Source organism: Camelus ferus, chromosome 12 (genome assembly GCF_009834535.1).
Source record: "Camelus ferus isolate YT-003-E chromosome 12, BCGSAC_Cfer_1.0, whole genome shotgun sequence".
NCBI lineage: Eukaryota > Metazoa > Chordata > Mammalia > Artiodactyla > Camelidae > Camelus > Camelus ferus.
Genome location: NC_045707.1, coordinates 14,708,508 through 14,731,698, shown reverse-complemented (window position 1 = coordinate 14,731,698; position 23,191 = coordinate 14,708,508). Strand labels below are relative to the sequence as shown.

General features: G+C 47.1%; 1 protein-coding gene across 1 annotated transcript; it reads left to right on the top strand.

Annotated features, from left to right (window-relative positions):
• Positions 1 to 425: 425 nt before the first annotated feature.
• On the top strand, positions 426 to 17,185 carry ARF3 (ADP ribosylation factor 3). The gene is made up of 5 exons (XM_032492734.1): positions 426 to 651; positions 12,203 to 12,433; positions 13,263 to 13,373; positions 13,610 to 13,734; positions 14,293 to 17,185. The coding sequence occupies exons 2-5, from the start codon at positions 12,286 to 12,288 to the stop codon at positions 14,452 to 14,454; spliced, it is 546 nt and encodes a 181-aa protein (XP_032348625.1). The 5' UTR covers positions 426 to 651; positions 12,203 to 12,285; the 3' UTR covers positions 14,455 to 17,185.
• Positions 17,186 to 23,191: the final 6,006 nt, after the last annotated feature.

Sequence of the window (23,191 nt, the reverse complement as noted above, 5' to 3'; positions counted from 1 at the left end):
CAACAGTGGTGCAGTGAGGACTGTGACGGGGGATGCACCTAGCCCTGGTTAAGAAATAAAGATGAGATTTGAAGGGGTAAGGGCCAAAGCAAGGAGCTGTTCACTCTTACGCTGCTCCTGACTTTGTCCAAGGAGCCCAAGCCCCGGGCCTCTCAGCCCAACCCATCACCAATGTGGCCAGTATGCAGCCCCAGTCTTAAATTCCAGGCATGGCCCTGGGGTTTGGGATTCTCACCTCTGTCCCCACTGTCTCATTCTCACTTTCCAGCTCCCGCCTCCGCCGCCCGCAGATTCCAGCCCCCACATCTGGCCCCGCGCGGACTTCAGCTCTAACACCCGGCTGCCTCTGCTGCAGCCGCTGCCATGGTGATGGATCTCGCGAGAACTGCCGCTCGCCGCCGCGCAACTCTCGCGCGATCGGGGAGGTGGGAAGTATCCATGTCTGGGGGTAGGGGTGCGCCGCACTGCTCCTGTCGCCGTCGCGGCTTCCGGTGCTAGGTGGAGGGAAGGAAGGAGGGAGCCGGGAGCAGGGCCAGGGGAGCAGCCGCGCCGAAATCGGCTGGGGGAGCCGGAGAGAGTGGAGCCAGAGCCGAGCGGAACCTGCGGGGGCGGAGGCGGCGGCCGCAGCGTCGGAGCTGGGAGCAGGAACAGGTGAGGGGCTGGGGAGGGAAGGCGGGTCCTTGTAGAGGAGAGACTCGGGGTGGGGGCTGAGGGGATAAAGCCCTCATCCCTCAGCTCGCCCGGCACTGCCCGGCATGGGGCGGTGTGGTTCTTTCCACCCGAGAGCTCGGAGAGGGGTCGCCGGGCCAGCCTCACGCCTGCCCCCGCATTTGAAGGACGCGGAGCTGGGGTGGGGGTGGGGGGCGCACACAGATTTGTCCTCCGCCTCGCACAAGGGGGCGACCTGGACTGCAGTTAGGTTCCCCTCGCTTGCAAGAGGTGGGTTTTTGAGGGGTTGAGGTGGAGAGGGAGGAAAGCAGTCCAGGGGAAGGTGGTGCGGGGGCGGGTTTGTATCCTTTTCCTATTTAAGGGCTAGGGAATGTCTCTTTTTCCTACCTCCTCTCCCACTCGACCTTAGTAACAGACCAGAGAGAAGCCTTGCTATAGTGACACCCCCTTCCCCCGTCATGGGGCTGGGGTGCGTAGAGGGTTTAGGGATTAGCCGGAAACCCAGGCTAGTGGGGCACCCCAGGGGCGCTATCCTGGTGGAGGTTGCGCTTTCGGGTCTTGGGAACCGCACGTTGGGAAGAGGGCAGCAGGTGGGGAGCAAGAGGTGAGGAGGCAGAAGAAGGGGGAGGAGGATCTGATCTTGCTCCGAGATGAGAGGTGGTGCCATCCTCCCCCAGGCGAAGCGGGGGCGGTCTCACAGGAGGAGGGAGCATCTTGTCGCTGGCTCTGAGTTTGTGTCTTCCAATCCGCTTTCTTTCTTTAGGAAGTACCAGGATTCCCGGAACAGAAAATGGATCCATTGCTTACACCACTGAGGGAAGAAGGGGGAGGCAGAATTCCCTGTTAAAATGGACCACTTGATTAGCAAAGTGGTAGCTCCTTTTTGGGGAGTTCCCTTCTTTCTGGGTTGTATTACTGCTCATCTCCCTCTGGCCAGGCCCCGGGCGAGTGTGGTATGTGGTCAGGAGTGACAAGAAATAGTGAGGTCATTGGGTGAGGGAAAAGTGTAACTTAAAACCTGTCTCTGCCGCTGTTGGATTGGGCCACTCCTGGTCTATGGCATGAAAGTTTTATTTGGTATGAGATCTGCTGCAGGAGTCCGATTGCTTGGGTCAGTGTAGTAGGACAGAATCTAGTCTCTGCATGCTTCTTTCCTTGTCCCTAATCAGGTGGTGACAGTCTTTGCTGCCATTTATTCTTGAGCTTGTTGTTGGGGTGTCTCTACTTGCTATATCTGGAATGGATCAGTGAATTGGTCATTGTACATTAGACCTGAGTTTGAATAACATGTCTCTAAAAGCTCATTCTAAGAGAGAAGCCTATCCATTGAGTTCATCTTTCCACAGAATGAATCATTGACCTTGGATTAAGTTGGAAAGGGTCCTCATGTATCACATATTCACATGCCTCCTGCCTCCCACCATAGAGTTATTACCTTGTATAGTCAGAATTTTTCATGTGTATGTCTCACTTTTGCAAAGAGACGAAGCTTTTTGAGTGCAGGAATTGGATCTCCTCTTGAATCTCCCACAATGCCTATGCACATAGTAGGCACTCATGATGAATACAGGATGTGAATGAATTCAAGTTTTCTGACTACAGTTTAAGGAAGGGGAAAGAGATGACTTGGCTGTCAGGGTCAGGGGGAGTGCCTGATGATAAGAGTGAGGGTGTAAATGTCCTTAGCCTTTGTAATTAAGAAGTCTTGGTCTCTCCACCTTCCTGAGAAGCACAAAACAGTCATGGATAATGAAACTAAGACCCCGAAAGAAAAATATTAGAACACAGTGTCATTATTTATCTGAAATGTGAGATCTCCTGCTTCCCCATTGTGGGCAAAGGGGTCTCTCCATTAGACCTGAGTCCTTCAGGGTGTTGTCTACAAATTGGGATCCTGGTGATTATGGAGAAGGGAGCCAGTGTATGTATGTGGTGCCTGGCATAGAATTGGTGCCAGTGAATGGTAGCTGCTATTATTAAACTGAGTGCAAGTGTAAAGGAAAGCAGACAGCAGGCTGGAAAGAATGGAAGTGAAGTCGTAAATGCACAAAGGGTCATATTGTGTGTGTTCATCGCTGCTAGTCTCTTCCAGTAGAGGAAATGGACTCAGAAGACAGTGGGCGGGATTTGTTGGTGAGAAGGAGGAAGTTCTTTAGAACCAGGTTTGTTAAAGCTGAGTCAATAACTGAGGGAAATTGTGGAATCTTCTTCCCCATATACCTTTAGAAATGGATGCCAAGAGGCCCGAGATTCAAAACATATCACTGTGTTTGGCTCTCCTCACCATTTTTTTTTTTAATTGAGGTGTGGTTGATTTACAATATTGTGTTAGTTTCAGCTGTACAGCATAGTTCCTCCCACCATTTTTGTTGCAGGTTAATTTAGTGACAAAATGGTATGCTAATTAAGGTTGTGACCCTTAAACTCAGACAAAATTAGGTTCAGATCCTGCCTCTGCTAGTTATTAGTTGTGTGATTTTGGTGAAATTATTTGTCCTCTCTTAGCTTTGTTTTTCTTGTCTATAAAGAGAATGATAATAACAGTACCTACTTCATAGTGTTGACATGAGAATTAAATGAGATAATAAAAATAAAGCACTTGGTATTACACAAAGCACATAGTAATCCTTGAGTAAATGTTAGCTGCTGTTAATAATCATCATAATAGTAATAATAACATGAGCACTCAGGCTGCTTTGAAGGAAAGGAGGTTTACAAAAGAACAACTTGCTGCCTGAAGCACCAGTGTAGGGGGATGATTGTTACCATGACTTTCTGTGCTGGTCGTAGGCTTATGAGCAATGAAATCCTTTTTCAGCATCAGCCTCACAGAGGCAGCTCCTGTTGCCTGAGTGGGAGGTGAAGCTGGAGGAAGGCAGAGGCCCTGAACCGTCGACTTGGATGTAGGGTGAGGATGTGGGGGCTCAAGAATAGTGTTTGTTAGACAAGTCAGCGTGACTCAGGTAATGGTTGACTCTTCCATCAAAGAGCACCCTGATTGACCTAGGTCGGGCATTTAGATTCCTAGGTCCTATTATTTCAGGTCTCAATCAGCATTTCGGCATCCTCCATTTCCTGGCCACTCTTTTCACTTAGTCACATCTCCTTTAAATGTCTGCCTCTGTTTCAGAATGTACTGAGTTGTGATATCTGTAATTCTGGGTACTATGCCTTTTCCAACAGCTATTGCAGATATAGGTAGGGTGCTAATAATAAAACTTTTTGATAATGAAAGGACATGGGGAGCATTTGGAAAAAGTTCCACCAATGTTTGGAGGCTTTGTATTGAAGTCTGGGAAAGAACTGCCTGAGGCAGGGGTTCAATGAAGGTGTTAGAGATTTATAATGGATTTCTGCAAAGGATCTGCTGCACCACCAGAAAGGAGATGGCTCCAGATTTCAGGAATCCACCATGATCAACATATTTCTGAAGAAAGGTGAGATGACTGGATGTGGCAGGTCTCACAGTACCTTTTAGCTCTCCCATTACTGGTGAGAGCCTGACATAACCCATCGTATGTGAGCTTAAACACAAGAGTGTCAAGCATGAATGTTTGAATTTCAACATGATTTAGGATGAAGAACATTTGCTTTCTGTTGCAGTGGTTTTGTCCCCTCTCCTCCTTTTTTTGTTTTTTAAACAATCAAACCTTACATTATGTAAAATCTTATTTGCAGTCTGATACACAAAATGAATAAAAGTGGAGCTGTTCTAGTAGTGGTGGAGAATGATGGAATATAATTAGAGCCTCTCATATGGTTCTCCCCTTCTCCCAGGCAGCCCCTGAATCCCATCCTAGGAACCTTAGGGCTCTGAGAACTTGCAAGCCACTTCTCCAGTTTGTCAGATACAGAAAAAGGATCGGAGATAACCTATAGAATACTGTCTTCCTCAGTCTCACACGTTTGCCTTATCCGTAGAACTGCGCTCAACAACAAGCATATCGATCACTAGCGACAGATCAGTCATGGTGCTGGATGCTGGGAACATGAAGCATGAAGAAGGCATGGTCCTTGCTGGCAAGGGACTGGTAGTCTAGTAAAGTACTTGCCAAAATTTTTCCCACCATGGCATACACAGAAAATGGTAACAGTATGACAGGCATAGCTGCTTGCAACCTGAGATGACTGGCCCATGGGCTGTAGCCACCCTAAGCCCTGTCTAGCCGTCCAGTATTAGTGGGCTCAGTATCTCCAGCTGACTTGTATTGCATTAGGGGCACATTATTTGGGAAGTTTTGGCTCTGGAAAGCAAAACACAAAAAGGTGAATAAAACATTTTGTGGTAAATCCTAGGGTAGAAGTGTGTTTGAGGTGCTAAGGGATCACAGATAGCTCTTATCCCCCAAGGTAGGCAGTTTCCTGTTTTCTGTATCTTTAGGCTGCTCTGTGATGGTTGGCCTTTTCCAAATCATGGCTTCCTGTTTCATCTGTTCAGTGGCAGCTCTGTCTTGACCTGCACAGTGGGACCAGATTGGGGCAGAGGTTTACTAAGGCTTTAGGCTGATTACTCATGGAATTTCAGTGATTTTGTAATTAGGAAAGTACAGTGTTCTAGATATCCAGGCCTATAGATGTGGGTACTGGAGCAGCCATTGATTATCAGGATATGGAGCCATTTTAAGATTCTAAGAATAGGGCAAGCTGAAAGCTTTGGTTAGAGGGCACTGCCACACAGTGTTCCAAGGAAACAAATGAGTCTAGTTTTCATCTGGTCACTGGTTTATCTCGCTAGGTCATATATTCTGAAACAGACCTGATAACTCTGTTCTGACTCACTTGCTGAGGCTTGTCCATGGAAAAAGCCATACCCTTCTCAGGTGTTTGGGTCTCTATATTTAATATCCTTCTTCACTTGATGTTGTAGCCTCCTTCAGGTTATCCTGTACTGGAGTCTTCCTCTCGGACTAGAAGGGAGACTGGCATAATGATTCTGGCCTAAGCCTAAACACAAGTGAGAGGTGGAGTTGAGTGGAGCCTAATCTTAGACATGCTTTAGTTTATAACAGGGTCATCATTGATTGCCTAGTAGCTAAGTTCAGTAGATATCTTTCAGGCCTTATCTTAATTTGCCCTTTCTATAGCCTTTGACCCTCCTTCCTTTAAAAAAAATGTTCTTTCCTCGTTGGTGTCTCTGATATCTTGCTCTCTTGATTTGCTTTCTCCCCCTTCTGTTGCTTCTTACTCTCTTTCCTGGCCTCCTTCTGGGCCCACTGCTTTAAATGTTGTTGTGCCCCAGGTTTCTGCTTTTGACCTTTTCTCCACTCTCACTGTACATACTCTCCCTAGATATATCAGTTAGGATGTATCAGTTGCAAGAGATAGAAAACACACCTGTGGCTCAAACAATAAGAGAATTTATTAAACATATAGCAAGAGGTCTGGGTGAAATAAGCCAGACATAAAAAGACAAATATTGTATGAGTCTACATTTATGAGGTACCTAGAATATTCAGATTCAGAGACAGAAAGTAGAATGGTGGTTTCCAGAGGCTGGAAGGAGGGGGATTATTGTTTAATAGGTACAGAGTTTCAGTTTGGGAAGATAAAAAAAGTTCTAGAGATGAATGGTGGTGATGGTTGCTCAACAGTGTGAATGTGCTTAATGCCACTGAACTCTATGCTTAAAAATGGTTACAGTGGTAAATTTTATGTTATATATATATTCTACCACACACACAAAAGAAGTCCAGGGATAGAATACTTTTTTTTTTCAATCCCCCAGCTTGACAGTGTTAAGGACCCAAGTTTTCTCACTTTTTCTGTTCTGACATCCTAGTGTTCTTAATGTCTGTCCCTTCATGTTCTCAAGATTACTCCAACATCCCACCCTTCTATGTTAACAACCAAAGGCTGGACAAGAGAACATTGACATACATTCTTTTTCGAGATTGAGGAAAATTTCCAGATGTTCCCAGCAGACTTTCCTTACATCTTATTGTCTAGAATTAGTGTCTTACCATTTGTGACTCAGTCACTGGCAAGGGAAATGAAATGCCCACATCACTTCAGCTGATCAGTTTTCATACCATACACGTAGGACTGGGGAGGGGTAACTCATAGTCACCCACTGCCAGCATCTGAACAAATCAGGGGTTCTGTTAGATGACAGAAGGAGAAGATGGCTGTTTGGGTAGGCAGCCAGGAATGCTGCCGCCCCTTCATCTTGGGTCCTCTTATGATGTCAGTTGCTGTCTATCCAGATGATTCCACATACCCAGACCAGACTTTTCTCTTGAGCTTTGTACCTTAGCACCTCAAAATCAATGTTAACCTAAAAACAAACATCTTCACTCTCAGGTTGGTTCCACTTATGTTTCCTGTCTAAAGAAGTGCCACCAAATCACCCAGGCCAGAAACCTGGGCATCATCTTTGCCTCTTCTACTCTTCCTTCCTCCGTTTAATCGGCCGTTAAATCCTGTGGATTCTACTGTTTTGATGTTTCAAATCTGTCCTCTTTGTTACCACCTCTGTTTTAGAGCTTTTGTTTTCTTATCTGTATTACTTTACTTCCCAAGTGGTCTCTCTGCCTCCAGTGTTCCTCCTTTTAATATTTCCCCTAAAGTGCTGTCAGAATGGTCTTTCTGAAGCACATATCTGGTCTTGTTACTCGGTATGACCTTTAAGGCCCTTCATGATCTAGCTCCTACTTACCTCCCCAGCTTCATCCCTTCCTTTTGCTCACGATGCTGCATCCACATCAACTACCCCTTAGTTGCACCTGGCTTTGGCTCATAAGTGCTGTCTCTAACTCAAGTCTTTATGCCTGTGCACATGCTTTTCCCTCTCCCACCTTCCGTGTTCTTTATTGTCTGATTACTTCCTTTTCTTCCTTTGAAAGCCTGCTCAGTTATGATCTGAGAATCACGTCTGGGAATTGGCCTTTATCCTCCAGTCTTGATTAACTGCTTCAGCTTTTTGTCCCCATAATACTATGTGCTTATCCCACTCTTTTCCCCATAGTCTTTGTAATCCTGCTTCCTAGTCTTTCTCCCCTATTGACTGAATTTCATGAAAGCAGAAACTGTCTTCCTCTGCATCCCTAGTTCAGTATACTCAGTAAATGTTTAATGAATGAATGGAAGCTGACATCAGAAGCTGTTTCTTGGCTTTGGGAGATCTTGGAGTCCAATAGAAGACATTGAGATACTGATTTAGGAGTTGTTGTGTGCTGATTACAGTGCTCTTGAGACAAAAACTTGGAAAGTTTACAGAGGTCACAACCAGATGCACTAAGGAAACTAAATACAGGCAGACCCTGCTTTGGTTTCCTTAAATTTTATTGGTCTGCTCCACTGGCTGTGCTAAAAATATCATCTCTATTAGTGACCTCTCAATTTGAAAATTATCTGGGAATAAAGCTGCTTTTAGTGCACCCTGCCTGGCAGCAGAGTATTTGGGAGACTCTGGTCTTCCTTTTCCTGGACCCATGCAGCCTGAAGAGGAGGTACTGGATCAGGAGTCCCCTCAGAGGTGCCTCAGGACACATGCCCGAATCAGGAGTGGGGAGTGTGTGTGGCAGACGTCCCAGAATCACCTGAAGGGTAAGGCAGGCATACCTTAAATCAAGATGACCGGGCAGTCAGTGACAGCAACAGCAACAGCCTGCCTCTCCAGGGGTGGGTGGGAGGGAGGGGTTGGAGGCAGTAAGTGGTTGTCAGTGAGGACATCCTCAGGTGAGGCTTAAATCAGCCAATGAGCTTGATGGAACGCCTGCAGTGTCCCACACGGATTGTACTAGAGCACATTTTTAGAGCTCCTGTAGTTATTTTTACCAGTGATAAAAGAGTTTGTAACTGTAAAATAGAATGTTGAGATACCCTCTTTGTTAATAGAGATACTACTGTATTCCATTTTTCATCCTGAGCCACTCACCTTCAGTTTTAACTCCTGATTCCTGGTTTCTTCCAGTCCATGGAACCCTGGCATTTTGCCCTATTGACATGGGAATGCCATCTGTGGCAAAAAAGAATAACCGTAGACTATATAGTACATACAGGGTTTGTTTATTTTATTTTATTTTATTTTATTTTATTTTATTTTATTTATTTTATTTTATTTTATTTTATTTTATTTTATTTTATTTTATTTTATTTTATTTTATTTTATTTTATTTGTTTGCCACTCTGCTTTCCAGAGCTTTTTCTAGGAGTAGATGAATAGTGGAAGTGAGAATTGGCTGTATAGCCAAAGATATGTGTTCATGGCACAAAGCTGAAAATTGCCACCATCCTGGTGGTAGGGGCAGCATGCTATCTGGAAATAGGCAGGGACAGAGAAGGCCAAGACAGGGAATCCAACACCCTCTTTGGAATGTTCATTTGAGTCAAGCTCCTGATTACATTAAAGAGGAGTCATATGTTCATTAATTTCAAGGCCCTGGGCTGCCACGGAGGACACGTGGTAACTGCTTGGATATTTCATTAGTTATCAACCCCATTGCATATTAAGTGGGAAGAGAAAATTCTACCAGTTTTAGTCTTCTAGTCCTTTCATAGTTTTCCCAAACCAGTTTTGGGGTCAGTATGTGTGGAAAATGGTGAAGAATTGACAGGATATCTAAACAACCATCTGTGTGTAACACGGAGATAACAAGTACTGCTAGGACAGAAGAAGTGATAGAAGGATATCCTCAGATGATGCTTAAATCAGCCAGTGTGCTTGATTGAACTCCTATAGTGGACTTGGCACTGGGAGCAAGGACAGATCCAAAATAAATAAAAGGCATAGTCCTTGCCCATGGCAAATACACAGTTACATTGGGGAGACAGTAAAGGTGCAGGCTTATAAAAGAGGAAAAAATACTTCACAACATAGTCAGTGCCACTTGAGTGGTTCAGATAATTCAGGGGCTCTTGTCTAGTATGTCAGGAAATAGAAATAAGTGTAACATTGGGATCAGCTTTTGAACCAGGACTTTAGCATGATAGCAAAGAAGCAAACCAAAGGACGGTGTATGCATGTTCTGGGACAAGGGATATCTTTCAGCCACTGTTCTGCTCACAGTTGGTAATCATTTAATCAGCAATACTTCCAGTCATGAAGGACAGCAAGATAAATGTGTGGTATAAATTCAGTTCAGAATCTGGGCCAAAGCCTATTACCTAAGCTTTAAAGTGTTATCTGGAGCTGAAGGAAAGGACACCTGAGCAGGAGACAAGATAAAAACTAGGAAGACCTGGGGAGGATTTACATTTCTGGAAGTGGTGGCAGCAGAATCTGAAGACTGCCTATCACAGATTGCCAAGGTTGGTGGGATCTTATCTCCCCTCCTGCCTCAGGAATCCTCAGGAATCTGTCTGCCTGGGTGGTTGAGGCAGGATGGGCAGGGAGGATGGCCACTGGGTGACTTGGCTGAAGTCAAGCCCTTAAGTTGAGCCAGGCCCTCCCCCGGGGCGTGAGCTCTCTGGGTAAGGGGCAGGGCTCATCTGCGGAACCTACCCGGAGCACTGCACTGCGCCTGGCTCATTAGTGGATGTCTGGGGAGGCCTTTGAAGATGAAACGCTCCATAAGCACTCATTGTTTCTGTTTTTTGGACAAACTAGTATTTTGGTCTCCAGAGGCTGTTGATCTGGCTCCTTTGTACTAGTCTGGAATTTGCTGCAAACTGAAGAGAGTAGGAAGAAAACAAACAAACCAACCTGAAATAGTTTTTGGAAAAACAACTAAACTCCCACCAAAGCCCCATGCTTTAGCTTGTGAATAGGATTCCTCCCTGTCCACCTTTCACATTCTTGGGTTTGGGTGCACTCTGTCTTGACCTGTTCTTCGCCTGCTGGGTTTGGGGTGTGCGTGTGTGTATCTCTGGTTCCCAGACTCTAGAGAGAATGCCAGCAGCTGGCATATGGTGGTTGTTGAGTAAGCTGCCCGCTGACGCACGTCTCCCACAGGCACAGAGAACTGGCTGGCATGGGTGATTCTGAACCCCCATTTCATTGTTTCAAAGATTCATTTCTGTGGCTGTGCTGAGCCATAGAGAAGGGAGGCAAGAAGAGAGGGAATGAACGACTGTGATTCTGTCTTTTGGGGGCGGTGGGTGGGGTGGGCAGACAGGCATTTTGTACCTTTACAGTGTTCTAACTGCTCCCTTCATTTCCCCCCTGTTACGTACCAGGCATAAGTGTCTAACCTGAGTGAGCTGCTAGTGAGGCCACTAGAGGCCCTGGGAGTTAGTTCAGTTGTTCAACTACTGTGTGCCAGGCACGAGTCAAGGTACTGGGAACAAAATAGATAAGGAGTTGACATTAGAGGAGGAGGAGAAAAGCAGTACAGCAAGAAACAAATAACGTGTAATGTGTTTAGATGTAACGTGTCAGATGGTGTAAATGCTGGGAAGAAAAGTAAAGTGGGATAAATGGGGTAGAGAGCAGGGTGTGTGTATGTGATGGGGGTTATGGAAGGCCTCTTTGATAAAGTGACAGTTGAACAGACGCCCAAAGGAAGTGAGGGGGTGCTCCACGAAGGCTGTCTGGGAGAGGAGCGTTCCAGGCAGAGTGAGGAGCCAGGACAGAAAGCTTTGAGGCCGGAAAGTGTTGGGGAATTGAAGTGGAATAAGCAAAGGGGAGAGTAGTAGGAGATCTGATGTGAGAACCGGGAATGCAGATTGTGCAGGACTTTGTAGGCCACGGTACGGCTTTGGGTTTTACTGAAACGGAGATAGGAAGCCAAGAGAGGGTTTTGAACAGAGGTGCAACGTGACCTGGTTTTGGTTTTAAAATCAGTCTGACTGCTCTGTGGAGAATAGAGTGAAGGGGGTTAGAGAAGAAGCAGGGAATGAGATGACTGCCTCATTGCAGGTGACCAGGTGGAGCAGCTGTCCTAGGATCCACCTGGCTGAGGAATGAGGGGTAGCCTCTCCTTGCACCACCTCCCAGCTCTCTGTGCTATGTGTGAATGGGGCATGACTTGAGCAGCCGGCATTTTGCAGAGTGGCAAGGATCAGCCTCTTTTAAGAGTGCTGCTTTCTTATTTCTTCCTCATTAATTTTGGTATGTAAAAAGTAAGCAGAATTGTAGAAATACAGGAAGGGAAGAAGCAGAGTCTCTTGACGAGAGCTGAGAGCATAAACCTTGGGAACATGGCAAGCCTGAACCTTGTCAGGAGTCACAAAGAGCCACTCCTCATTCCACTCCCTCCTCTCCCACCCTTTCCAGAAATCTCTGGGTAAAGTTGGGGGAGGGAGGGGCATTAATGATCTTTCAACGCCTTGGGGTATAATATAGAATGTCAGAACTGAAGGGACTTTAGAAATCATCTAGTTCAATCCCCTCCAGTTACAGGTGCAGATAGGACAGGTGAAGTAACTCATCCAAAGTCACGTGGGCAGGTTACTGGCAGGAAGCAGGGGTCCTGAGTGTTCACTGCTTTGTCTGTGCTCCCTAAAGCTCAGGATATGTCTGAGTGGGCCTTGATCTTCATAGTACCCTTAGGTTCCCAGTTTGTCATGAAGAACTCCAGCCATGACTTTGGCAAATCCCTGTTACATAAAATCCTGACAGATGGTGGTAATGAGTTTACATTTCTTTGCCTAGGATCAAGTCCTCCATACCAGGGACCAGGCCAAAACCAGACTGCCACTGCGCCCAACTGTCCTCAGAAAGCGACTACTGTGATCATGGGTAATATCTTCGGAAACCTTCTCAAGAGCCTTATTGGGAAGAAGGAGATGCGCATCCTGATGGTGGGCCTGGATGCCGCAGGAAAGACCACCATCCTGTACAAGCTGAAGCTGGGCGAGATTGTCACCACCATCCCCACCATTGGTAAGGGCACAGCTCAGACATAGGCTAGGCTTTCGTTCCATCACCTAGGCCAGACAGCGGGCCTATTCCTAGATTCCCCACCTGGCCACCAGGCAAGTCTTTGCAGTTTGTGGGCTTCTGGGAAGGATGGTTGTTAAGCTTACCAGCAGGTGCTGGGGCTGCCATTTGCCCACCTACCCTGGCCCTCTCTGATGCGGGAACTTCCTCGGCCTGGCACCCAGCAGCGGCCCTCAGGCATTGAGCTGGTTTGTTCTCTGTGTTGTTTGAAGAGCAGGTGAAGGGCTTTGATGTTCCTGCCAGAGGCCTGGAATTGCTTCATTGTAGATCCTCGGTGGCCCTGATCCTGGTTAAGACTTGCCTGTGGAAGAGAGAAAGTTTGCCTTGTAGAGGGGGCTTCTGATCATCGATCAGCTGGTTCTGCATTTGGGGCTCCAGGACTGTAGCTCACTTCTTCATTCTGCCTCACAAGCCCCACTTCTTAGCTGAGGCAGACTCTGGTGGCCAAAGTACAGGAGTGGGGCCGTGTCATTTCCTTGCAGGAGGGAGAATCAAAGGCTGAGAGAATGAGTGGGGCAGGTTGTCTCACATTACCCAGATGATTGTGAACCTCCTAACTGGCCCTCTTTGTCCTCTTCTACTTCTTCTCTGAGGCTTCCTTGTTGGCCTTTATGCTATTAAGTCAAAGAACACCAGGGCTGAGGAAGCCTTAGCTTTCTTTCCCTTGCTAGGATCATGGCCATGACTAGGGGAAACATAAACGAACCAACTGGGGCATCATTTGCAGGCCTGGTATTTGAGGCTGAATGACCACTGTTTGTTTTTCCCAAAGGGTTCAACGTGGAGACGGTGGAGTACAAGAACATCAGCTTCACAGTTTGGGATGTGGGTGGCCAGGACAAGATCCGACCTCTCTGGAGACACTACTTCCAGAACACTCAAGGTATGACATAGGAATTGCCCGTGGGCTGGCATTAGTTGGTTGGGTATGAGCAGAGAGTGTGGCTGTTGTTCTTGGTTATTGGCAGCCAGCTCTTGCCCTGCTGCAGCAACTAGGGGTGGGAGAAAAAGAGGAAAGGGGGTAGATATTTGGAGGGTAAAAGGAGGGTCTTGTCTTTTGTTGGTGGGGGAGGGGAGTTGATCTGTTGTCTCTGTGTAGCCCATGCTCTGCCTCCCTAGGGTTGATATTTGTGGTCGACAGCAATGATCGGGAGCGAGTAAACGAGGCTCGGGAGGAGCTGATGAGGATGCTGGCAGAGGATGAGCTCCGGGATGCTGTGCTCCTTGTCTTTGCGAACAAACAGGTGAGACATCTCCCTGTCCCTGGATTTGAGAGAGGGCAACCTGGCCGTGGAAATCATGGGGCCTCGGGGCTCATTATATGTGAAGCCCTGTGACTATGCTCTCAATTTTGAAAGTGTGGGAAATATGATTAGTTGGCTTCTACATGCTTTTCTTCTTATCCCCCAACCCCAGCTTTAATTAGCAACATTTCCATCCAGAGGGATTTTTGTGGTGGATACTTCACCTCCAATCCTTCTTTTAGCTTTCCTATTGTCTACTTTAGTGGAACTGCCCTCACTCCTACGGTCAGACAGACCTGATTGTTTGCCCAGCCTGAGTCACCTCTCCACTTCCCTACCAATTCCATATTTGGTTCCAGCTCCTCAGCGGAATGACCTTTAGTGCCTTGGATCTGGGGTTCTAGGATGGTTAACTCCAAGTAGCTCTTTAGGATCTTGCTCTGGGTTTCCTACACTGAAGGAGGAGAGGGTATTGGTATACATCTCTGGCAGATGGGTGTTCTAGAAGCCTTTGAAAGATCCTGAGGCTCCTTTTTGTGTGTCTCCCTCGTGCTCCAGGATTTGCCTAATGCTATGAATGCTGCTGAGATCACAGACAAGTTGGGCCTGCATTCCCTGCGTCACCGCAACTGGTACATTCAGGCCACCTGTGCCACCAGCGGGGATGGGCTGTACGAAGGCCTGGACTGGCTGGCCAATCAGCTCAAAAACAAGAAGTGAGAACCAGGCAGCCTGATCTGACCACCCCACCCACCCCTACTGTCTCCCTGCCCCAGCCCTATCCTTTCCTTCCTGTTGCCAGTGTGGCCAGGGCCCTGGGTGTCATGTCCGCATGCCCAACAAGAGCCTTGCCTCCCCTGCCCTTCCCTCCCTCATCCATGACCAGTCCCCAATTGCTGTCCTGATGATGAATCATTCCAATTTACCGGATTTAAAACAAAAACAAGGTTGTTATGGTTTCATGGGGTGGTCCCCCCTGAAGCGCTGGGGTTTGGGAGGTGGGGTGGGGTATTCTCTCCGTTTGCTTCGTTTGGCTCTGGTTGCTGTGCTCCTGGCATCTGAGTCCCTCCCCTCTTCCCATAGGCTCCTCCCCTACTCCCTGTCTTCCTTTCCTTTGCCGCTCTCTCCCTGTTCTACATGGAAATTGCACGGGCCTCTCTGTGTGTGCGTGCATGTGTGCGCGTGTATATACCTGTATAGAGAGATATATATGGGGCCGTGGAGGGGTGGAGTGCAGCTCAGGGCTTGGAGCCAGCACACGGCCCACTCTAGCTGATCATCTGCCCCTCCCATGTTGGTGAGATAAAGGAAGGAGGTGGAGGGAAGGCTGCCCCAGTCCTGCACTGGTTCCTCTCCTCTTTGCAGGTCAGTTTTCCTGGCTCATAGGACAGAAGGATTTTCCACTATTATCTTCCTTTACCTGTCTCTCCACCCCACTTAGGACAGAGGGGGTGGCATTTATCTCTAAATGACTGTTCCCAAGGAGATACCGTTCTGCCCTGCCTTGCTAGTGGGAAGGAGAGAGGAACCTACTCACTCTTATAAGCTCAGAGTGTTCAGCTGATTCTCCCCCTCATCCTTCGATCTGTTCCTCAGGAGCTTGAAGAGGGAGGTGGGGATAGCAAGATCTTGGGGTGTATTTGGGACCCAGGGCACTGGGGAGAGGGCCTCAGGTTTTCTATCTTCATCCTTCTTTGTTATTAGGAGAAGGTGAAACACAGATCAGTACTATTCCTGCCTTCTTGTCCCCCCTCCCGACCCCCCCAACTTCTGATCTTGGAGCTGGGCTCACCTGTCCTTTGTCAGAAGTTTCCTCACCCTGTTAGTTCTGCTGGCCTGACCAGAGCTGGCAGGCTGGTTTAATGGTGGAGTAGGGGAGTGGGGGATGACATAACAGACCTCAGTATCAATCCCTACATTCTTCAGTTCTCTTTTTCTTGTCCAGGATGTGCTGAAGGATGAAAATTCTCTGTTCTGTTTCTAGACCCTCAGACCATCCTCCATCTATTCCAACAGCTTTTCCCTGCTCTCTTCACCCACTCTCATAAAGGGATCTGGGCATTGGAGTGGAGGAAAAAGAGCTCTGGAGTGGTTGTTGGTGCTGGTGGGATGCAGTGGTCTTCAGAGTCCTCCCTCCATTATGTATTTGTTCAGAAGCTGCTGCTACTGCGTCTCTGTCTGTGGGAGGCGCTTGTCACTGAGATCCTGGCCTGGGTCCTGACTTCTGCGGTTTCTGTGAAGCCGTGGCTTTTCTGTGGGCTCCTGTGTGTGCTGGCTGCGCCCTGAGCTCCAAGACGGCCATCCATAACCTTTCCGCTAAGGTCAGGGCCCAGGGGCCCTATAACGTGGCTGAGGGACCCCTTCCCAGAAAGGCTGTCCCAAGCCCCACCCCATAGGGCCAGGCTTCCTGCCACCTTTGTCTACAACAAGGCAGATCAATACGCCCCACCCCACCCCAGATTGAACTGTGAAAGAGAGGTTGCAGGGGTGTCTCCCTCAGTGCCAGCTCCTTAGTGATGTGTTACTACCCAAGATGCAGTGGGTGTATGCAGGTCTCTTTCTCTCTAGGCCTTTGTGTGTTGTGTGTGTGTGTGAGTGTGTGTGTGTTTGGTGGCGGGGGGTGGGGGGTGCTGGAGCTTCTATTTCGTTTTAACATGCATTCACTCCCCTGACCCCACATTCACTCCCTTGACCCCACAGATCCTTCCCTCTACACTTTTTCTTTGCCTCTGTCTCTATTTTGTCAGATTTTTTTGCACCTGCTCCTGTTGCCTCTCCCTCCCTGAAGTTTTCCTTTGCCTTCTCAGCTTATTGAACTGCTGTTGCCTGTTTGTCTCCTTTCTCCTTGGTTTCCTACGTAGGATTCCTCACTCTATATCTCTGTGGTTGGTGAGGACTTCACCTCTTCTCCTGCCTCCCTCTCTCTCTGACCCTCCTTAGATACCAGTCCCAAATAGGTTTTTCTCATTTTAAGCCCACCTTGGTTTTTAGGACTAAGGGTGTTAAGAAGCAGCCTTTGAGGTTGCCTTGGTGCTGCTCGAGGATCTGTCCAGCAGGGGGCAGTAAGTGATCTTGATAGTATCCCTAGCTGCTGGCCCTTGGCAGGGGCGGCCCTTTCTACGTTCCCATTCACCTAAAAGCTCTTGGGATTGTATATTTCATTCCATTTCTGCCCACTCCCTCCCCCTACTCTCCTCTGGTAGGTTTAGTTTTATGCTTTCCTTTGTTCCAGCCTTTCTTCTCCCTGGGGATTCCCCCTATTCCCCCCCCCTCCAAGTTTGTTTGTGGTGTTATAGTGGTAACTGCAGTTCTGAACTGGTTTTTCTCTTTTTTTTCCTTCCTCTGGAATGTAGACTGTACATGTTTATAACTCACCTTCTCTCTCCTTGCTCAAAATGTGGGGTACGCGATGACTGTGACCCTGGTTGGAAATTAAACTTGTTTTATGCAGCTTTGGAGCAGACCTTCATCCTTGATGTGCAGCAGCCATGGGACAGTGTTTAATATTGAGGGTAGTTCTGCTTCTGGTCCCTCTCTCCAGGTTGCGCCTTCTCTCAGCAGAGGGGTAAAGGGTACCCTTGACTGGGCAGAGTGAGGTGGTGGAGGAACTTGGGCTCATCTCCACACTGCTTCCTACTTCCTGTCATACCCCAAGAGGGAGCCTAGTAAGTTGGGCACCGGAGCGTGAGGCCTTTATGACTTTGCCCCTCTAGTTCTGAAGGGTTTAACCCTGAGCTTAGCCATATTTATCACCTTTTGGTAGACATTAGGGACTTCAGTGGCTAGAGGGCCCTGAACTTGGAGTGCCCCACACTGCCTCCACTCTCGGATCTCCCCAGCTCTGTGTATCAGGTGCTTCTAGTTGGAACAGGGTCCCCTCATGCATAGATTGGAGTCTACTCACCCATCTAGTTCTGGGCTTTGACAGTGAGTAAGCATGAAGGGTAAAGGTCTGGGTGGTATAATGAACTTGATCCTCCTTACAGCTGATGGCCCTGCATCACCTCTGCTGTAGGTGTGTGATTCCCCATTGTCAGGAGGCCAAGCCTCTTCCAGAGATTCCACAGATGTCTTGAGGAAAAAGACAGGCCTGTGTCCTCCCATCCTGCTCCCACTACTTCTCTATTCCTCTCCTGCCATTACTCAGGCAAAGAAAGGGGTGGTGCTACCCTTTCTTGGATAGGTGAGGTCTGGGTGAGCTAGGCAGGCCTTCCCCACTCTTACCACTTTCTTAAGCTTTGAGGACAGAGGTCTTCCCACCCTGATGTTGTGGGGAAAGGACAGGATTTAGGCATATAAGTTTGAGATCCAAGCATCAGTGTGAAGTGCACCATTTGTATTCAGTTACCTCCCTGCTGCCTCGCCTGCCAGTTTTCCTTTTCAGCCCCTTTCTTGCTGTTAAGATAAGCCATCACCCTTAAGGACCAGTGCTTCTCCTCTTAAGAAACCCTTAAACTACTCCATCCGGACATGGCTTCCCAGGCCACCCACTTACCCGTTAAAATCAGGTGATGCTTTCCTCCTCCTAGACTCCTCAAAAGTCCTGCTTGGTGACTGAGGTTACTGATAAGTTAGGAGCACTTTCCCAAGTACTTTATTTTTATACTAATAAGTAGATAACCTCTAGAGTTACAACCTCTTATAAGATAGTAATAATAGAGAGGACTTTAGCTGCATGGCAGGCCGGTGGGGGCCTTTTTACCCCTGAACAACTTGGCGAAGAGGATGACCTAGTCCCTCTGTCTCAAGTACTCGGCCTAGGATGCCAGGAAGGAGGTGGAAGGAGCTCTCTTGTGGCAGTTGCTTAAACCTTCCAGCTTTTTTTTTTTTTTCCAGGGGAGAAGGGACATGGGGGATGAAAGGGAGAGTTAACCTGGAAGGTGAATGCTTAGCATCCAGCTCTTAGGACAAATAGCAACCTTATCTTCCCAGAATGTGAATAGCTCTTTGTTTATGGCTTGACAGAGGACCCCGGTCTAGGGTCCACTTCAGGATAATCTGGGCAAGGGAGCTTCTAAAATGAGCCTGGAGAAAGCCAGTGGAAGGATTGGTCCTGGTGGGATGGAGGCAGTGACAGGAAGAATGAGTGTGAGTGTGTATGAGTTTCTCACACTAGAGGTATAAGGTCTGAAGGCTCTAGGGAGTCACTGCATTACTTCCAGTTCCAAGTACCTAGATTGGTCAGAGCAGAGCATTGACAGGTATTTATTTTGTACTTTCTACGTTTCCTGACCTATGCCAAGAATGGAGTCAAACCTCTGTACTGAGGAGAAGACCAGTGAATCTATTTCTGGGATGCTCTGGAATCCTTTGGGATAACCATAGTGTACCATATAGGGCAGTGAGAGTTGGAGAATAATTGTGTAGGGGGATACCCCTTGCTGCTGCTTGGTGCAGGGAGTGGTGTCTTTGTGCAGGCAGTCATAGTACTAAGAAGAGCCTCTTTTCCAGTTCAGAAGGGTGTGGAGGTAGAAGGGTCAACTCCAGTTCTCTATTTTCTAAGCTGGTAACTGGAGGGATGGAGTATCAGGCTGGTCACTGGGGAGTGATAGGATCCAGATGCCTTTTTTTCCTCTGCAGGTTTTTCATTCAAATTAAGCTCCCTGGCCCTGGTTGCTGGAATGGGTAAGGATGATTTTGAGTTCCTGGGCAAAGGGAGGAAAGGGTTAGGTCTAAGGAAATCTGAGCCTTGAGTATGGTAAAGGGAACAGTGCCGCTGAAAGTCTGGAAGTGAGGAACTTGGGTCAGGACTGTTCACCATCAAGGCTTGAAGGTAAGTGTCTTCTTGTTTGTGTCACTGTGGCCACAGCTACAGAAGAGACTATCTGGGCTCTAGTTTAGGAGCAGATCTGGCTCCTGAGCTGAATGTCGTGGAGTAGAGAGCACAACACTCGGGCCAGAACTCTGGCTGTCTGTGCCCAGAGCTGACCAGTTCTTCCCACACACCTTTCTTCCCCTGACCCTTCCTCCAAAGCAGGTACATTGAGAGTTGTCTCTGAGGAGGTCTGCACAGTTAATCTGGGCCAGGCAGGAGGTTTGAGAATGAACTTTTCCACCTGACACCCCCTCCTATACATTGTGGAGAACCATCCTAGGACAGAATTGAATACAAGGCCTTTTAAGGGTTGGAGGGCTTAGCTTGGGGCTTTGAACCACAGAAATTTGGATGCAGGCTTCTTTCTGAGTTCTGAATATAGGAATGCTGGCTTTAGATAATAGATAGGAGTTAGAGGCTCTCTGGTTTTGCTTATGCCAGATCTTGCACTGATGGAATGGTACCTCCCTGGCTAAAACAGCCAAAAGGGAGAGTAGGGGAGGGAGGTAATGTTTCACTCTTGTTTACGAGTGTATAACCATACCTAAAAAGAAAACATCTAGTCAGCCAGGGTATGCATGCTCCTGAAAATACGGCATTTGATTTTGAACCCAGATTTGTATATATTGACTCACAAGCTTTTATTTATTAACAATCTGTTAAACATATTAAAACCATTTAAAAAGCAGTGCCTTGCTTATTATCTGGCACATAATAGGCACTCAGCCTTGATGAATGATTAAACATCATTGTCCGTAACCAAGCTGGGCATGGTGGGCGCCCCATGGGTCTTAGAAGTCAGGGGTCTATGGTAGTTTCTCCGGCTGGCTGACACAGACACCTTTGAAGGTGGCAGCCTTTCCAGGAGTGGTCCTCCAATTAACTTGTGCCTCAGGTCAGGGTTGGGCCAGCTCCCCTCCCTTTCTCAGAACCATTTCACCTTTCTCTGTCCTTCGGTTCCTCCTAACTTGATCCAAGGAGAAAGCTTCTTCCTCCCTGGTCCCTCCTGGGTCCAAGTGGGCTTGTGCTGCCCTCTGTGGGTGATACTGTTGTCTTAGTTTTGCCCTTTTCTGCTACCATCCTCTCACCACTTCCCATTCAGATTACCAAACGAAGCCTCAGAGCTGAACAAGATAGTAGCCTTCCACCTCCATGACAACATTCTAATCATCTGACGCATCAGTGTAATGTGCGTGGTCACCCCTTTGCTCAGAAACTTTCAGTGGGTTCCCACTGCCATTCAAGGCTCTCCACAACCAGCTCTTACTTCCCTCTCCAGTTACCTCTGTCTACTCTTCTGGCTAAATCCTGTACTTTAGCCAAACTAGTCTATTCATTTTTTCCAATTATCCAACCCTCTGCCTTTATACCCTTTCTCACTTGTTTAGAAATACCACTTTCCTTTAAGATCTGCAAATCTGCCCATGACCTGTCTAATCACAAGGACTTCTTTTTTCCTGGTCTGGCTCCTTTAGCTCTATTAGCACAACTCCTTCAACACTTCCCACACGTTGCCTTGTACTGCTGTATATCGTGTTCATTCATTAGATATTTTAATGTTAAAATTAATTTTTGTAACCAAAATAATTATTACAAAAGATCCAAACAATACACAAATCTTCAGAGCAATATGTGGAACTTGTTCCCCTCTGCTCACTCAGTCCCCAAAGGTAACTACCCTCAGCTATTTGATGTGCATCTTCTGGTTCCTTTTCTAAATATATATACCTATGCATGTTTGGGGAGGGGTTAAAATATAAAGGGGCTCATGTCACATCTATTATTCTTGCTTTTTGTAACCTAAAGTTATATACATTTGTCTTAGAGGTTTTCTATATTAGTTTAGTTTTTCCTTTTTAATGGTTTCTCAGAATTGCATAGTATAATATTTATTCAAAGGAAAAACATATATGTCTAGAAACCGTTATATGGAGGCTATTGTGCAGCTAGCATCCAAGGGCCTCCGGGTATGATCACAATCTTGTCCTTGCCATCAGAGAGCTGGCTCTTGAGAGGGAGGGAGGAGCAGGTCGTACACAAATAACCACAACACAAGGGAAAATACCATAAAGTCCCTGAGTTTATGCCTGAAGTTCAGAAATAAGAGAAGTCACTTTCACCTAAGAGAATCCGGACTTCACAGAGGAGGTAATCTTTGACCTTGGCTTGGAGGGAGCTTGACAGGTGAAGGAAGAACATGAGCTGCGCACAGAGATGAAAACACTTGATGCAGGTTCATCTGATTGCCATGAGCAGAAAGGGGATTTGATTCACTTTATAAACATTTATGGAGCATCTATATGTCAGACACCATATTAGGCAATGAGCATATAGAAATAAGATGAGGTTCCTGTCTTTAAAAGGCTTTCATTTTAATGGTATCAAAGCCAACTTTGGAAAGGCAGATTAAGACCAGAGGATGAAAGCTTTCAATTGGCATGTCAGGTAGTCTGAATTTAATTCCCGGGGCAGTGTGGAGCCTCAGCCGGCCTTTTAATGGCAATTAACATGACTGAAGCTAAGCAGATAACAGCAAGGTACAGAATGGGCTGATGTAGGGAGAGGCTTAGGAGCTTATTTTTTTGTTTTGTTTTAACAGGATAGAAGCTCATTTCTATCTTAGTTAAAAGGTGTCTGGTGGTAGGCAATCCAGGACCGGTATAGTGACTCTACAGTTACCAGTCTCTGATGACTTCTTTTTTCACCATACTAGCACGTAACTTCCATCGTCATGGTCACCTTATGGTCTCAGGTGGCTGCTGGAGTGTAATTCATCTCATCTACATTCCAGGCAGCAGAAAGAAGGAAGGGAAGGAGACTGGGGGAGGAGGTGGAGCACTATGGCACACTTCTTAGCTAAATTAACTCCCTTTAAGCAGCCTCCCGGAAGTCCTGGACAATATTTCTAACACTTCTGTGTCTTATTGGTCAGAATTTAGCCACATGGCCTTATCCAACCTTAAGGGAGATTTGGAAATATAGTTTTGTTTGTGCTTGGTTTTTTTTTTTTCTTTTTGAAAGATTTGCGGTATAATTTGCATACAGTGCAATGCGCCGATCTTTTGCAGTTTGGTAAGTTCTGACATGCATACACCCATGGAGCCCACATCCCTAGATATGGAGCACTTCATCACCCCCAGAGATTCCCTCCTGCTGAGGGGACTTTTTTTTTTTTTCTTTTTAAATAACCCAGAAGAGAGAAATAAGAGTTAATTAGGGTGGAAGCCATGGGAATGGAAAGAGGGCTGCAGAGGCTGTGGAGGGAGAAACCAAAGGGGACTGGTTGGATGTGGGAGATGAGAGAAGAATCAGAGAAATGCTGACAGCAGAACCATGAACAGAAACAGGCAATTGGGAGCAAAGTCTAGATTGTTGCAGGTGGGATGGAAGGAGAAAGAGGAATGAGAACAGTATTGTGTGTCTTGATTTGAGGTGCTGGTCAGACATCCAGGTGGAGATTCCCTGTATGCAGGGATGCAGTTATGTCTAGAGCTTGGAAGGGCAGTCAGAGCTCTATGGCATCACTGACTAAAGACAAGGACTAAGAAGTGACTTCAAAATATGGTGAGTGTGAGCTCACTGATGACTTCTGAGGGAGCAGAATCCAGATACCTAAGGCCTGAGTGGACGGGCCAAATGCTG

Bases quoted from the DNA above. Each gene is read 5' to 3' on its own strand.
- ARF3 (XM_032492734.1), top strand. From the start codon at position 12,286: ATGGGTAATATCTTCGGAAACCTTCTCAAGAGCCTTATTGGGAAGAAG. The intron at 12,434-13,262 runs GTAAGGGCACAG...TTTTTCCCAAAG, and splicing joins CACCACCATCCCCACCATTG to GGTTCAACGTGGAGACGGTG. The intron at 13,374-13,609 runs GTATGACATAGG...CTGCCTCCCTAG, and splicing joins CTACTTCCAGAACACTCAAG to GGTTGATATTTGTGGTCGAC.